Source organism: Hypomesus nipponensis, chromosome 18, assembly GCF_054491055.1.
Source record: "Hypomesus nipponensis isolate SF chromosome 18, ASM5449105v1, whole genome shotgun sequence".
In the NCBI taxonomy this organism is placed as follows: domain Eukaryota; kingdom Metazoa; phylum Chordata; class Actinopteri; order Osmeriformes; family Osmeridae; genus Hypomesus; species Hypomesus nipponensis.
The window spans coordinates 6,013,422-6,026,684 of NC_140378.1; the positions used below are offsets into that span (position 1 = coordinate 6,013,422).

The 13,263-nt window shown below is 47.3% G+C and overlaps 2 protein-coding genes across 4 annotated transcripts in view; one reads left to right on the plus strand and one right to left on the minus strand.

The window, feature by feature from the left end:
- Nucleotides 1-4,331: 4,331 nt before the first annotated feature.
- On the minus strand, nucleotides 4,332-6,412 carry birc5b (baculoviral IAP repeat containing 5b). Of its 3 annotated transcripts, XM_084680407.1 has the most exons (5): nucleotides 6,171-6,412; nucleotides 5,444-5,553; nucleotides 5,172-5,289; nucleotides 4,956-5,051; nucleotides 4,332-4,502 (listed from the first exon to the last, which is right to left on the minus strand). In XM_084680407.1, exons 1-5 carry the CDS (start codon nucleotides 6,294-6,296, stop codon nucleotides 4,494-4,496), a joined length of 459 nt encoding a protein of 152 aa, XP_084536533.1. In that variant the 5' UTR covers nucleotides 6,297-6,412; the 3' UTR covers nucleotides 4,332-4,493. The 3 variants fall into 3 exon arrangements, with proteins under 3 accessions (XP_084536533.1, XP_084536534.1, XP_084536532.1); XM_084680408.1 differs by lacking the exon at nucleotides 4,956-5,051; XM_084680406.1 differs by lacking the exon at nucleotides 4,332-4,502 and having other exon boundaries at nucleotides 4,859-5,051; nucleotides 6,171-6,410.
- Nucleotides 6,413-8,134: 1,722 nt separating this feature from the next.
- The window catches only part of znf385a (zinc finger protein 385A), a 61,121-nt gene continuing 55,992 nt past the window's right edge, over nucleotides 8,135-13,263 (plus strand). Inside the window, 1 exon segment of the mRNA XM_084680219.1 lies at nucleotides 8,135-8,629. Within this exon segment, the coding sequence (XP_084536345.1) occupies nucleotides 8,617-8,629 (13 nt within the window). The 5' untranslated portion in view covers nucleotides 8,135-8,616.

Consider the following 13,263-nt stretch of genomic DNA (forward strand, 5'->3'; position numbering starts at 1 on the left):
TACATGGGAAGAGTGGATGTTCAAAGACTCCTTTCTCAGTCAGGGGTAGCGCTCTGCTCTTTACAAATGGCTGTGATGCTCCATTGTCCAATACATTTAAATCGAGTGAATAAGATGACTTTGTATTTTGTTGTAAATGTAAATGAAACAAACCAAACCTTAAGGATACAAACTGATCAACAACAGGCTAACCTCCGAGAAAGGCTATGAAGAACCCATTCTGGGGGAGCAGAATATGTTTTGTAAAGAATAATATTATAAAAACGACAAAAAATGATAAAGGGGAAAAGACACACATGATGTAGTGTGTACACCAAAGAACAAGACACTAGACTTTCCCCCCAAAATATAAAAACACAGATGGATTGTAATCATTGCAACACTATTTAAACAATTGTACCAATGATGAAATATATGGACATATGGAGTTTTCTATAATGCAGTCATGGTCGTCCCCTGAGAGAGGTCGTATGTCATATGTGAGATGTCACGTGACTGAGACACCGAGTGGAAGTAGAAGACGTCTGAAGCCCTGAGGTCAGCACCCTGAGAACGTCTCCCTTTGAAATCTCACAAACGCTCTTTCTTTTCACCGCAAACATTTCGACGTCAATTCAAGTGCACTGCGTTGGGTTTTAAAGGGGGACATTGCAACGTTTCATTTGTACCTCCACGACAACCGAAACCACCTGTCCAACTCAACGGCGACAACCATGGATGAGCTCTGAATCCGACATCCGTCTGCGGGAGACGGGGCTCCCGGTCTGGGGGTCAAACAAAGGGAGGGATCGACACAAAACCCTGTCCATTTTTTTCTTTCCTTTTTTCGGTGTCCCTGTGACTCATAATCCACTGACCAAACAAGCATAGCTCCCACTGAAATGAAAGCGTCTAGATCCACAGGGGCTGGGTGGAGGGATAAAGCATTGTGATTAAGATTGTATTAATGGGTCCATGGGAGACTGGGAAGGCTTTAATCAGTGTCTGTATGTGATTTAATCCCTCCTGGCTTTAAGCTGCGGCTAAAACTGAGATCCTCCTCCTGGGTTGCCCAACACACACACACACACACACAGCAGAGAGAAAGAAGTGGTGAGGTACAGAGGTGGAGCGGCATGAAACTGAGATGTTTGGGAGGGAGGGGAGCAGCTGGGAAGAGAAAGAAGGGGGAGACACAGGGAGGAAGAGATGGGGGAGGGAAAGAAAGAGAGGGAAGAAAGAAAGGATGTAAAAACAGGGGAGGCAGGAGAGGGTCATTCCAGGGAAAGGACTGGGCCAGGCCAAGGTGGAAGGGAAGGACAGATATGTTCATGTGATCAGAGGTCATGATCATGAAAGTAAACAAAACTTTATTTAAAAATATATAATTTCCCATGACATCACCTTGCGGGCTCTAGGCCATGTGCTAAGTCACCTATCTCAACAGTTTAAAGCTTTGAATGAAACTACATTCAAGATGAACAATAAACGTCAACATTTCTCTCGGACATATGAACAAAAATACAGGTTCGCTACCTCATACACAGCACCCCTATTTTGCAAAGACAAACTACCACCTGTCTAATAAGGAACTGCCCTGTGGCCAGATATTCTCATTACTATCATCCGCATTTGATGGCGGCGTGTTTAGGTAAAACAGCTCACACCAAAGTAAAAGAGAGAAATTCGAAGAATAGCCTGTCAGACAAGAGAGAAAGGGAGAGAGACACTCGGGGTCCGTGAGGGGGGAGAGGTGAAGAATGAGAGCAGATCTGCGGACTTAATACGCGTGAGGGGGGTGTTATAAAAGGTGACATTGTGTGAGTGGGAAGAGGGGGTGGGCCTAGGGCTCCCAGCCTCCTGTGAGACTACTAGGGTGTCAGAGTTAAAGAGGTTCTAATAGGATCTGGATGCTGCCGTGTTTACCCTGCCCAAATTCAACCCCCACCCTTCTCCCTACTCACGCCCACCACATTGTGGAAGTGGCCCCGGCTTTGAGGCGCCACAATGGGGCCTGAGTGGAGGGACAGATGGGGGTCTTTTTGGGGAAGAAGGCACAAAAAAAGAAGGCAGCGAAAGAAGGAGGGTTCAGGGATGGGCGGTTTGAAACAGAGAGAGAGAGGGAGAGAGAGAGAGAGAGAGAGAAAGAGAGAGAGATTAAAAGAGAGAGAGAGGGGACAGAGAGAGAGAGAGAGAGAGAGAGAGAGAGAGAAAGAGGAGAGAGCGAGACAGACAGAGAGAGTTGGAAAGAGTGTGAGAAAGAGAGATATGAAGCAGTACCACGACCAGTGTGTGTGTACTGCTGCCACTCCATGCATGGGGGCGGAGAGGAAGGAAGGGAGGAAGAGAGAAAGACAGAGATAGAAAAGAGAGGGAGAGAGGTGTGCATGTGAGAGAGTACAAGTCAGTTTAGAGAAAAAGAGTGCGTCGTCCACTTGACACAACACTTCCCCCCCCCCCCCCCTCTCTCTCTAGAAGCAGTGCTGGGGGGGTGGCGGCTGGCTCCGCGGTGTGGAGGGAGAGGGGGGTGGGGGTCAGGCGCCCATCCTCCAGGGTCAGGACCGCTGGGTGGAACAACCCATCGCAGCGTCCTGCCCTCATTCAGTACGGATTTAACGGTCAATCAGCATCATCGTATTGCTTGATTACATCGCTGCTCGTAGAATGGAGGCAGTGTAGGGGAGGGTGAGACTCTGAATCACTTAGTCAGGAGGTGAATGCAAAACCAGATGACGTTGCAGGACGTTTTCCAGTTTGTGTTCAGTAGATGGACAATATGTAAATATATGTGTATGAATGTACAGCAAGGGAGAGGGGTCGAGATCGATGCAGGGATGGAGAAGAGGTGTGTGTGGGAGGGCAGAGGGAGGGAGGGAGGGAGGGAGGGAGGGAGGGAGGGAGGGAGGGAGGGAGGGAGGGAGGGAGGGAGGGAGGGAGGGAGGGAGGGAGGGAGGGAGGGAGGGAGGGAGGGAGAGCGAGAGAGGGAGGGAGGGAGGGAGGGAGGGAGGGAGGGAGGGAGGGAGGGAGGGAGGGAGGGAGGGAGGGAGGGAGGGAGGGAGGGAGGGAGGGAGGGAGGGAGGGAGGGAGGGAGGGAGGGAGGGAGGGAGGGAGGGAGGGAGGGAGGGAGGGAGGGAGGGAGGGACAAAAGCACCTCCAGAAACAGATGGGGTCTAATGGAGAGCTCGGGTTGTAAACTTTCTGTCTGTCACATCTGTCCGTTTGTCCATCTGCCGTGCTCGCGACATGTTTACACCCAGAACACTAGCTAGTTTGTATAGTGGACATACCCGTCTACTAGAGAAGTGCAGGGATGCTGCCCCTTCTGCCAAGCCTATATGGACTCCCAGAGATCATGGAACTGCAAACACTCCACCCAACATATGGCCTAGGGGAGCACACAACTTGCAATGAGTCTTCTGCTGTTCATAAAACGTCCAAAATGACCCACAACCTTGCCAGCTCTAAACAGGCATCCACAGTCCGTCAGCCATCTTTGGTTTGGTAAGTGTAGATGGACAAACTCAAACTGCCAATTGACCTCCAATTATCCGCTCATCAGTTAAACAGTAGACGCAGTCGCAGGTCTCCCAGTTAAGCTCCTCTGTCATGTCTGTGACAAATCACATCATGGCTTATTTCTTGGTCTATTGCATTATCGCTAGATTGACAGAGCTAGGTTTCAACCCAGATTAGAGCTACATTTGCAATTAGTATAAACAAACTGTGAATCTATGCAAATACCTGACTGTTTTATCCTATCCATGGCTGATGACTCGTCAGAATGGTCAATCTAAACAATCCTGGGCAACTGCAACCATATACAACCTTGAAAGGCAGATCCATGTTTGGTGATTATCCTTCTTAATGTAAGATTTCCATATCTCCATATTTACTGTCCCTAAATAATTAGGTAGACTACTGAGAACATTGCATTGTTAACTCCATAGCCGATCTGATAGGGGCCGAAGACACAAGGGTCGCCATGACAGTGAGAATCAAAGTGAGGTTCGTCTTACTCGTTACATCACCTGAGGACTTTTCTTTATTGTTTTTGACGGGCCTGTATTTGCTCAGTGGTGAGCGGATCAAGCTGAATTAAAGCAGTTGATCTTGGCTCTGTGGCCAGTGTTGCATTAAACATTAATCCAGAACAGTTCAGAGGGGAACATGGATAGCATCTTCTTTAATCCTGTCCTCCACCCCGTCAACCCTCTCTCCTTCGCTATGTATTTTCTAGTATAATACGTGTATCCGTCTGTATTTGTAGCTCTCCAAAGTTTGGCAAAGTTCTCCCATACCGAATTAAGTGTTCCTTCAGACACTCATCCAAAAACACTGTGGCAACTGACAGATTGTAACTCAGAATCTTCCAGCGTTTTTTATTTCCCCAGGCCCCTATGTATACAAACGTCGACCCACCAACTTTGACGGCAAGCTTCCTCCAACCACAGCACAGCGCTCCTCTATGAGACAGATGTTACTGGGGCAACAGTTGGTAGCACAAGGGAGGGGCTTCAGGCCATCTGTCCAGGGTCAAGGTTTGAAAAGAGGTGGCAAAATGGTGGCACGTTCAGGGAAAAAGAAAGCATTTGACAGAAGAATGAAGTCTGAAAAAAAATAACCCATATTTTAATTCCAGGCTATGTGAGCTTTCAGTCATGATTGAGGGAAGTTGAGACTTTTTTTTAAACAAAACACTTAAGCTTTGTGATTTGATGGCTTAGTCAATAGAAATGTGACAAAAAGGAATGAAGGCCCCACCTTGTGGTCACACTTAAGACTACACACACAAAAAACATGCAAGTGATCGTGTTTTTGGTTCTGAATAAACACAATTTGTCTAAGGAATGCATTTGTTTTGCCAAAATGTTTTCCAGTGTAACCTTTTGAAACAGGTCTTTATTGATATTTATTAAAAACAAAACGATTAGTGAGGACATTACAATAAGGGCTTGCTACACATCATGTTTCCACACCTTTTCATTTGTGGCACCAAACAACATTTTCAGATATTCCCCAGTTTTGTCAACTTCATCCCGGAAAAAAGCAATTTTCTGATGAGAAACCTTCCTCTATGACAACAAAACAAGCAGCTTTAGCATGGAACAGGGAGCAAGTCACTGATTACTTTTAAGCAGGACAGGAATCCAGTCAGCACAGTCAATACCCAAGGATGTTGACTCTTGACTTACAATGTAGACTCGCAGCCTCTCCTGCTCCAGGTGATAGAACTCAGCTACGGTCATCTCGTCCAGGTCCTTTTTGCTAGCCAGGAAGCCACAGTGAGGAGAGCGCTTTATGTGTTCAGACCTGTTTAGCAGAAAACACCAAATGGCAGAGATGCCTTATTGAGTTGGACTCGCCACAGATCGGGGGGGGGGGGGGGGGTATGAGGAGCAAAGTAGGGGCATCCAGTGTGAGCAGTGTCGTAGTGAGGGGGCGGGGGCAGGGTGAGGAGCCTCACAAGGGGTTGTCTTCAGGCTCCCAGCCCTCCAGCTCCAGCAGGCAGAAGAAGCAACAGGCCACATCAGGCTCATTCTCACTGGGACAGTGGACAAACCCAACCTTGGCCATCTGCAAATCAACAAACACAAATGACAACATACTGCTAGGTCCATGGGATTGACAGTACCTTAACCTTGTTTTGAAGAATCTAAAAATTGATTTTTCCTGGCCACAAATCCTAATGACTGGATGGGGGACAGTGGTGTGGACAATAACATACATTAGCAACGCCCATCCCATCATTTAACTCGAGGAAGAGAAGAGATGCACAGTTTGAGTTACCAAAGTTCAGACTGTCTCTCATCGTTTAGGTAACATGAATGTGGTGTGAGACACAGCTGTCAACAGGTCGCCATTGTTAGGTTGGAGAATTGCACGACTTAATGAGGCAACGAAACTAAACATCACCACATAAAGCATCGTCTGTAAACAAGAGGGAAACTTTGATGTTATTCTAATACAAATTGTGAGTTGTGACTAGTTTGGAACACATTACAATAATATGTAGCCTAATAGTTTTGTCAGCGTGCAAAAGAGGAATTGTGGGCCAATGTAAGCATGGTATCTAAACAAAAGCTCGTAAAGATAAGACATTTGTAAACAACCTTAGCAGGACACCCATTGTTGATCGACTGCCTATCGTCATTAAAATTTAAAAACGCAAAACACGACATTATCGACCTTACCATTTCAGGTGTGCATTGACATTCTTCCCGAAAAGGCCAGTCAGCAAAGCTTTTCTGCCGCGACTCAAAGCTGTACATCTTGTTGTATGAGTAAAATCGCGTGGATAATTCGGCGAGACTGGTCATGGTAGCAATCCACAGGACAAGAAACGAGTTGAGGAACAATACAAACACATGATAATTTATGTGTTGGTCAAGCGCCCACAGGTGATATCTATTTTCCCCTCTTCAAGTCCTATTGACATCTGAATGACAGTGCAGTAAGGGCTCCCTCTGCTGGTAAGATACCTACATCAAGTTCGGAATCTTACACCCCAACCCTTCACTCTTCAATCAGTGAATGTTATAATACGTTCCATAAGTTTTATTTTATGGATCTGTGTATCTAATACTATGCTAATAACCAATGGACAAAGACAGCATGATCACATTAATGACCATTTAATATGACTTGGTTTAGGGATCATACCATCCAATGTAAATGAACAGCAAAACAAGTTCTAGTGTTTGAGATTGCCTGCATACATTTAGGTCCATGACTCCCTCGAAGATAGAGGCACAGTATGTAGACATAAAATGGTATACAGGCAGAAGATGTCAGGCTGTAGAAATGGATGTCAACTTTAACGGTTTGTGATGTGAACTTTACAGAGCTGTTTACAACACGCTGAGGGCTAGTCCCAGTCCTTCTGAAACCTTATCCCCAACAGCTCCCGAAATGTGCTTACTGCTTCAAACCACCGTCCTTCCGCCCCCTCTGCCCTTCTCCAGAGGCACTGTGTCAGTGTGTGTGTGTGTGTGTGTGTCAGTGTGTGTGTGTGTGTCAGTGTGTGTGTGTGTGTCAGTGTGTGTGTGTGTGTGTGTGTGTGTGTGTGTGTGTGTCTGTGTGTGTGTGTGTGTGGTGTTGGTATTGGTGTAGGGGGGTAGTGGGCAATGCACAACTATAGGGCTGCTAATCTGTGATGCTTATGGAGCTATGTGTCTCACAAGCACGGCGTCAGCAGGGTTTCAGGGGGAAGAGAGGTGCTGAATGGCGCCTTATTGGAGTGCCGTTGTTATGTGAATCCCTGGAGGTTGGTGGCTCCACAGCAGGTTACTGTGTGTCCAATTGGATCATGTTAAGAGAGGAAGCTTGCACTGTGGCCTAACATGCACGTCACGGTTTTTGGACATGCGTGCTCGGTTTCTCATTCGGTACCTTGCATGGCCACAACACTCATTGTTCACAAGTTTGATTCAGCCATCTATAATCCAACCTCAGTATCAATAGTTTGTCATGTCAGTGTTATGGGTGTTAACTGTTTACAGTGTTTACACTCAGGGTGCATCTAAGAGGAGCTGATGCACTTTGAGGTGTTTGATAAATGGAAGTAAATACATGTGAGCTTTTCACACATTTGTGTGTTCTTCCCAGTAACTGTTTTCAGAGCTTCTGTGCTCAGCTCTCTTGCCCTGCTCTTATGACCAGTCCCCTGGGAGACGGTTCAGTGGTTCTGCTAATACCCTATTCATAGAACCTTCTGCTTTTGATAGATTGATATTTCTCTCCTCTCCATGTACTGTACCTATCTTTTCCTTCTCATGTCTGCCTTGGCACCTGACTCTCATTCCTCCTTCACTCCCACCCTCTTTCCCTCCTTCTTCCTCTCCCCCTTCTCCTCCTCCGGTCTCTTGACACAGTTGTCGTCACTTATTAAGACTCTGGTGTGATCAACTGCTGGAATTCTTCCCCACTGAGAGAAAGAGAGAGAGAGAGAGAGACAGAGAGAGAGAGAGAGAGAGAGAGAGAGAGAGAGAGAGAGAGAGAGAGAGAGAAGAGAGAGGTAGAGAGAGAGAGAGAGAGAGAGAGAGAGAGAGAGAGAGAGAGAGAGAGAGAGAGAGAAAGAGAGAGGTAGAGAGAGAGAGATAGAGAGAGAGAGAGAGAGAGAGAGAGAGAGAGAGAGAGAGGGAGAGAGAGAGAGAGAGAGAGAGAGAGAGAGAGAGAGAGAGAGAAAGAGAGAGGTAGAGAGAGAGAGATAGAGAGAGAGAGAGAGAGAGAGAGAGAGAGAGAGAGAGAGAGAGAGATAGAGAGAGAAAGAGATAGAAAGAGAACAACAAGAAAGAGAAAGAAGGCAGGAGCGAGCGAGAAAGAGAGGTGGAGAAGTAGTGACAGGGAGAAAGGCTGTGCAGGGCTGTTTGCGGTCTCTCTTCCACATGTCCCACTCAGCTCCTGTCGGCATGAGACCGTGTTTGCATGTGTTCTTTCTCAGCTCTTGGAACTGACCTGGGATCCTTCTGTCTTCCAACTCGTTTCTCTGTTTTTCTGCCGCACACCTGCTGCCCTTCCTGCGTACAGTACTTCAATGCTGGGAAGGAATTTGAACAGGAAATAGTTGTGTCGGCGCTTGGATAACACCACAGGCTGCTATCACTCTCCAGGAACCAAAGGGAATAGAGAGAGCTGTCGATGTGGGGGACAGGTAAGGACTACTTATCTTTCTGCCTCAGTACGTTCCCATGGGTTCTGAGATATTCTACCTAGTGATGTGGCATGAAGTAGCCATAATGCCTGCAATTATGTGTTTTACAAAACAAATGTGAAAATGTGTTTGGTTGTTGGTTTCAAGGTTTCCCTATATTGAACTGCTGAGTAATTGTGACTGAGCTGTGACATTCTATAGAGAGATAGTGAATAGAACCTGGAAGTGCAAGCTGAGAAACAACAAGTGTCCAAGGCATACCGACAGGTCTATTTATTGTTCACACCTTTCTTTTAGATGTCTGATACGGTTGCGGAATTGTGAGCTAATAAGTTACCTGCTGACTGGATCTTTCTTAGGAGGGTATCATCTCTCATACACGACATGGTTGAGAACAGCTGTCACAAGTGACACATGTGTCATGATTTTCATTACAGATGGCTCTTGTTTGTTTAGTCTGGTTGTTTATGTTGTCCCTACGGAAGATTTCGGGTAGGGAGATTTTGTCGGCGGTGGGGCTCTGCTGTTTGAGTGCTTCAGAGATGTCAGATACGTACAGGACATGCAGGACAGACAGGAGAGGGGGGGCTGCTTGTGGGGGGTGGGGATGGAGAGGGGGGGGTGGGGGGGGCACAGGGGGGCCGTGCCTTATACATCGCAGTGCAGACAGACATCCTGACAGCTTCACCTGTTTACATCTTCAGCTTGCGTGCACATTTTTAACACTGCGGAATTGGACAGGGGACGGCCTTACCGCGTGTGTGTGCGCGCGCGCGCGCGTGTGTGAGAACATGTACATTAACCGTGCGAGAAATTGCTTGTCTTCGCAAGTCATGCAAGAGAGCCCCTTTGACCCTCTCACTGGCTGTCCCTCCTTTAGGCTGAGGACTGCCCCAGATTTGGAAACAATCTGCGTTGATGAAACAAAAGAACAAATGGAAATGGCTGTTTTCCTAAGTAGTTCACCCACTGGTGTTTCAAGGGTATTCGGAGACTGGCAGTATGAAGACCAAGTGTGTTTTGACTGGAGCTGTGTGGAGAAGGGTGGTTGGTGTGGCTAGCAGACAGGGATGAGCCTGTTAGCGGGGACTTTGAGGCAGGGAGAGAAGGGCGCTCTGTGCTCTAGCTGGGGTGTGAAAGATGACATGCATGTAACAGAATAGCGGTCCACCTCGACATTCTCTAGGCACACCCACTTGTGCACACACGCGCGCACACACACACGTACTGTGATGCGCGCGTGTCCACATACACACAGGGGTACACACGCACGGACGCATACACACACACAAGCAGTCAAACTGCTTTCATATCCACACTATGTGATCATCGTTGCGCTCGACCGAGTGTTCCCATCTGGGCACATGCAGACCTCTCCACAACGCTCTGGATGCTGCTATGGCTGATCGATAGTCTAAATTTAGTGTTGAAAACTGATATGCTTATCTGTCAGACTGGCAGTCTCGGCCTGATTCAAGGGGAACTCAGAGGTCCTTTCGTTTTTCCAGAATGTTCTTTCCCTGTCACTAGCCAGTGAGTGTCTTGCACATGACTTTGGTGACATCATCAGTCACAACTATTATCTGACTTGGCTGGTGCTCAGTTAACTCTCCTATCCCCCACGCCCTGACCTTTAACCTTTCTGAGCAGTCTCTAAATTCATCACCTAGACACCAAGACAAACCCAAGGCATGATAAATGGCTTTAGATCCCCACCAAGTAACTCGCCACACAAAAGAATGCTGTGTGTGTGTGCACGCGTGGGAGAAAAATAACGTGAACAAACCTACCTTTTCTGCCCAGACTGCCCCAAGGGCTGTTGGGGTTTGTGAATTATGGCTCAAATTTACGATGCGGGGATGGGAAGGAGATCCGCTATTTTGATACTGTATTTGAACTGTAGTGAGGTGTTGAGTTACTGTCTGTCTCGCAAATTTCCAGTGAAATGTGATTTATAGCTGTGTGCCCTAAAGAAGTTGGAGCAAGAATGTGGACTGGTGGTTGCTGCATTGGAGACTGTAATAGAAGATCCTTAAATCTTTAAGTTTTGCAGGATCTACTGGGCTGGGCTAACACACCAATGTGCCATCAATGTACCCTAAAGGATTTAGTGGGCTAATCTGGGTCTACTCTGCATAGCTATAGATCTGTGGATAGCATCCTTAGCCTGGAAGGACTGATTTTCTCACACCTGGGGTAAAAGAATGCTGGGGTAAAAAGTCCAAACTCTGATAACCTAAGCCTGCTTCACAGTTTAGAGTCCTGAACTTAACTAACAAAACATGTTGCGTACACATACACCCCAACCAAATAAACTATATTTTCAACTCCTGAGTTAGGTTGTTTGTGTGTGTGTATGCGTGTCCCTGCTTGCCATTCATGTGCCGCAATGACTTGGTTTAACCAAAAGGGGGCAGCATAGTATAACCGTCTGCTAGTCTTATGTTATCGTGGGTAATGATGATGTCTATGATATGATCCTATGCAGACAGCCCTTTTGTGACGTGATCATCACTCCATGCAGGTCTCTGACAGGACAATTGGATAGTAACACAGTATATTGCTCTCTCTCTCTCTCTCTCTCTCTCTCTCTCTCTCTCTCTCTCTCTCTCTCTCTCTCTCTCTCTCTCTCTCTCTCTCTCTCTCTCTCTCTATCTATCTCTATCTTTCTCTCTCTCTCCCCCTCTTTCTCTCTCTGTCTCTGTCTCTCTTTCTTTCATACTCTCTTTCTCTCTCTGTCTCTTTTTCTGTCTCTCTCTCCCCTTCCCCTGCCCAGGGATCATGTTATCTAAGTTATCTCTGACCTCCATGGATCTCAGGGTGGGGTGACATGGGGACGTGCTGCAGGCACGTCCTGAGGAGAGATGTGGCCCCATGGGGTCTGAGAGCACCATGTCCAGGCACCCAACTCCCCACCCCCCCACCTCAACACCACCCCCACCCAAACTCCATCCCTTCCCACCCCACCCACCCAGCTACTGACAAGTAATGAAGGTGGATTACCAAGCTCACCCAAAACACACCACATGACTTTGTCAGTCCCAGCAGCTTCAGATTACTGAGCTCACACACACACACACACACATGATCCTACTCTGCCCTGCCTCAAGTTACTATGTCATCTTCATCATCGCTAGCATGCTAGCGCACCCCTGTAAGGTTGCGTCCAACTGATTATTCCTTCTAAGCATCGACCAGGATGCCCGCTCATCGAAGCTCCTATAAACACCGAAACGCAATTCAGCATTATCCTTGTGGCTAACAATATCCTGAAAGTGATCCTGAATAACTGTATTTTACAACGCTGGGATTTTATGCCTTTGATGCCTGTCATTTAGTTTGGCAAGAAATAACGTTTCTTTTTTATTTGTGTTTTTGCCACTGCATATTACTGAAGGAGTGTGACTGGTGAAAGAACGTATTGTAATAGAAAAAGAACTGTTGAAGGTCATTAGTCATGGCAGAGCTAAAGTTAGCTGTTGAAGTCGAAGCAGTCTCAGGGCAGAAGGGAATTACAGATCATTGCGGCCGGCACATTTTTACTAACGCCTCACTGATCCAGAGGCTTCTTATCCGTGTTCAAATTCACCACCAGGCACTTCACCTCAGTTGAGGAATGTGTCAACTCCAGAATTATATATTTTTTACGGTTTTCGATTTTTGTTTTCCAAGGAAAGCTGTATTGGTTCTTTCTGAAAGCACAAGACTTCCCAGAAAGTTTTCTCATGTTAAGACTATCTGCTGCTGAGTGACTCCAGTGCAGCCATCTTGGGAAGGTTTCCCCCCAGTGGTTCGGCCACTTAAGATGAGTGAGTCCACACACCTCGAAAGCTGAGCGTGGAGGTCAATACATCTTTAGACTGACTGATCCTGAGCCTGATGGATGTCAGTGAGCAGGGTTAAGGCCCCGTCTCCTCTCTCTCTCTTCATTTCCTTCCTCACTCTCCCTCACTTGTTTCACACACACGTCCCATATCCACGCTCTACTCTTTTGTCACCAGCCAGCCACCTGTACCCTGCACCCGTCCCCTCCCCACCACTCTCCCCTTCCTCGCTCTCTCTTCCCCCCCTTGCACCCTCAACCAGGGGTGACACAGGAGCCCCATGCTCCTATTTCACCCTCTCATCATGACATCCATTAAAGTCCTGCTCGGCCCCTGGCCCCCTGCCCTCTGCCCCCTCCCCCACTCCCCCCCCAAGCGCCCAGACAGCACATTAGCGCTCGGCCCATTGAACGCCAACAAGGGCCAGCCCTGAATTATTGATAACAACACAACTAATGAGGAAACCCTATCTATCTCTCTATTTATCTACCGTCACTGCTGGGACAAGGTCTCTCTGTCTGTCTGTCTGTCTGTCTGTCTCTCCCTCTCTCTCTCTCTCTCTCTCTCTCTCTCTCTCTCTCTCTCTCTCTCTCTCTCTCTCTCTTTCACACATGTGCAAGCACAACTCAGTCCAATACCTCAAGATTCAAGGGCATGTTCAGAATAGGAAGTTCAAGGGGGGGTTCAAGGGTTCGACCTCCCTTCTCCAAACCTGTACTTCCAAGTGTCAACAATGTACTGACCTGACACCACTTTGCAGCAAAAGATGTCCTTTGACATGACTCAGTAGCCTGTGTGGGACCTGCTGCT

Coding starts and splice junctions, on each gene's coding strand:
- birc5b (XM_084680406.1), bottom strand. CDS start 6,296: ATGACCAGTCTCGCCGAATTATCCACGCGATTTTACTCATACAACAAG. Junction 5,290..5,443: donor GAGCCTGAAGACAACCCCTT/GTGAGGCTCCTC, acceptor TCTGCTAAACAG/GTCTGAACACATAAAGCGCT. Junction 5,052..5,171: donor AGAGGCTGCGAGTCTACATT/GTAAGTCAAGAG, acceptor TTGTTGTCATAG/AGGAAGGTTTCTCATCAGAA.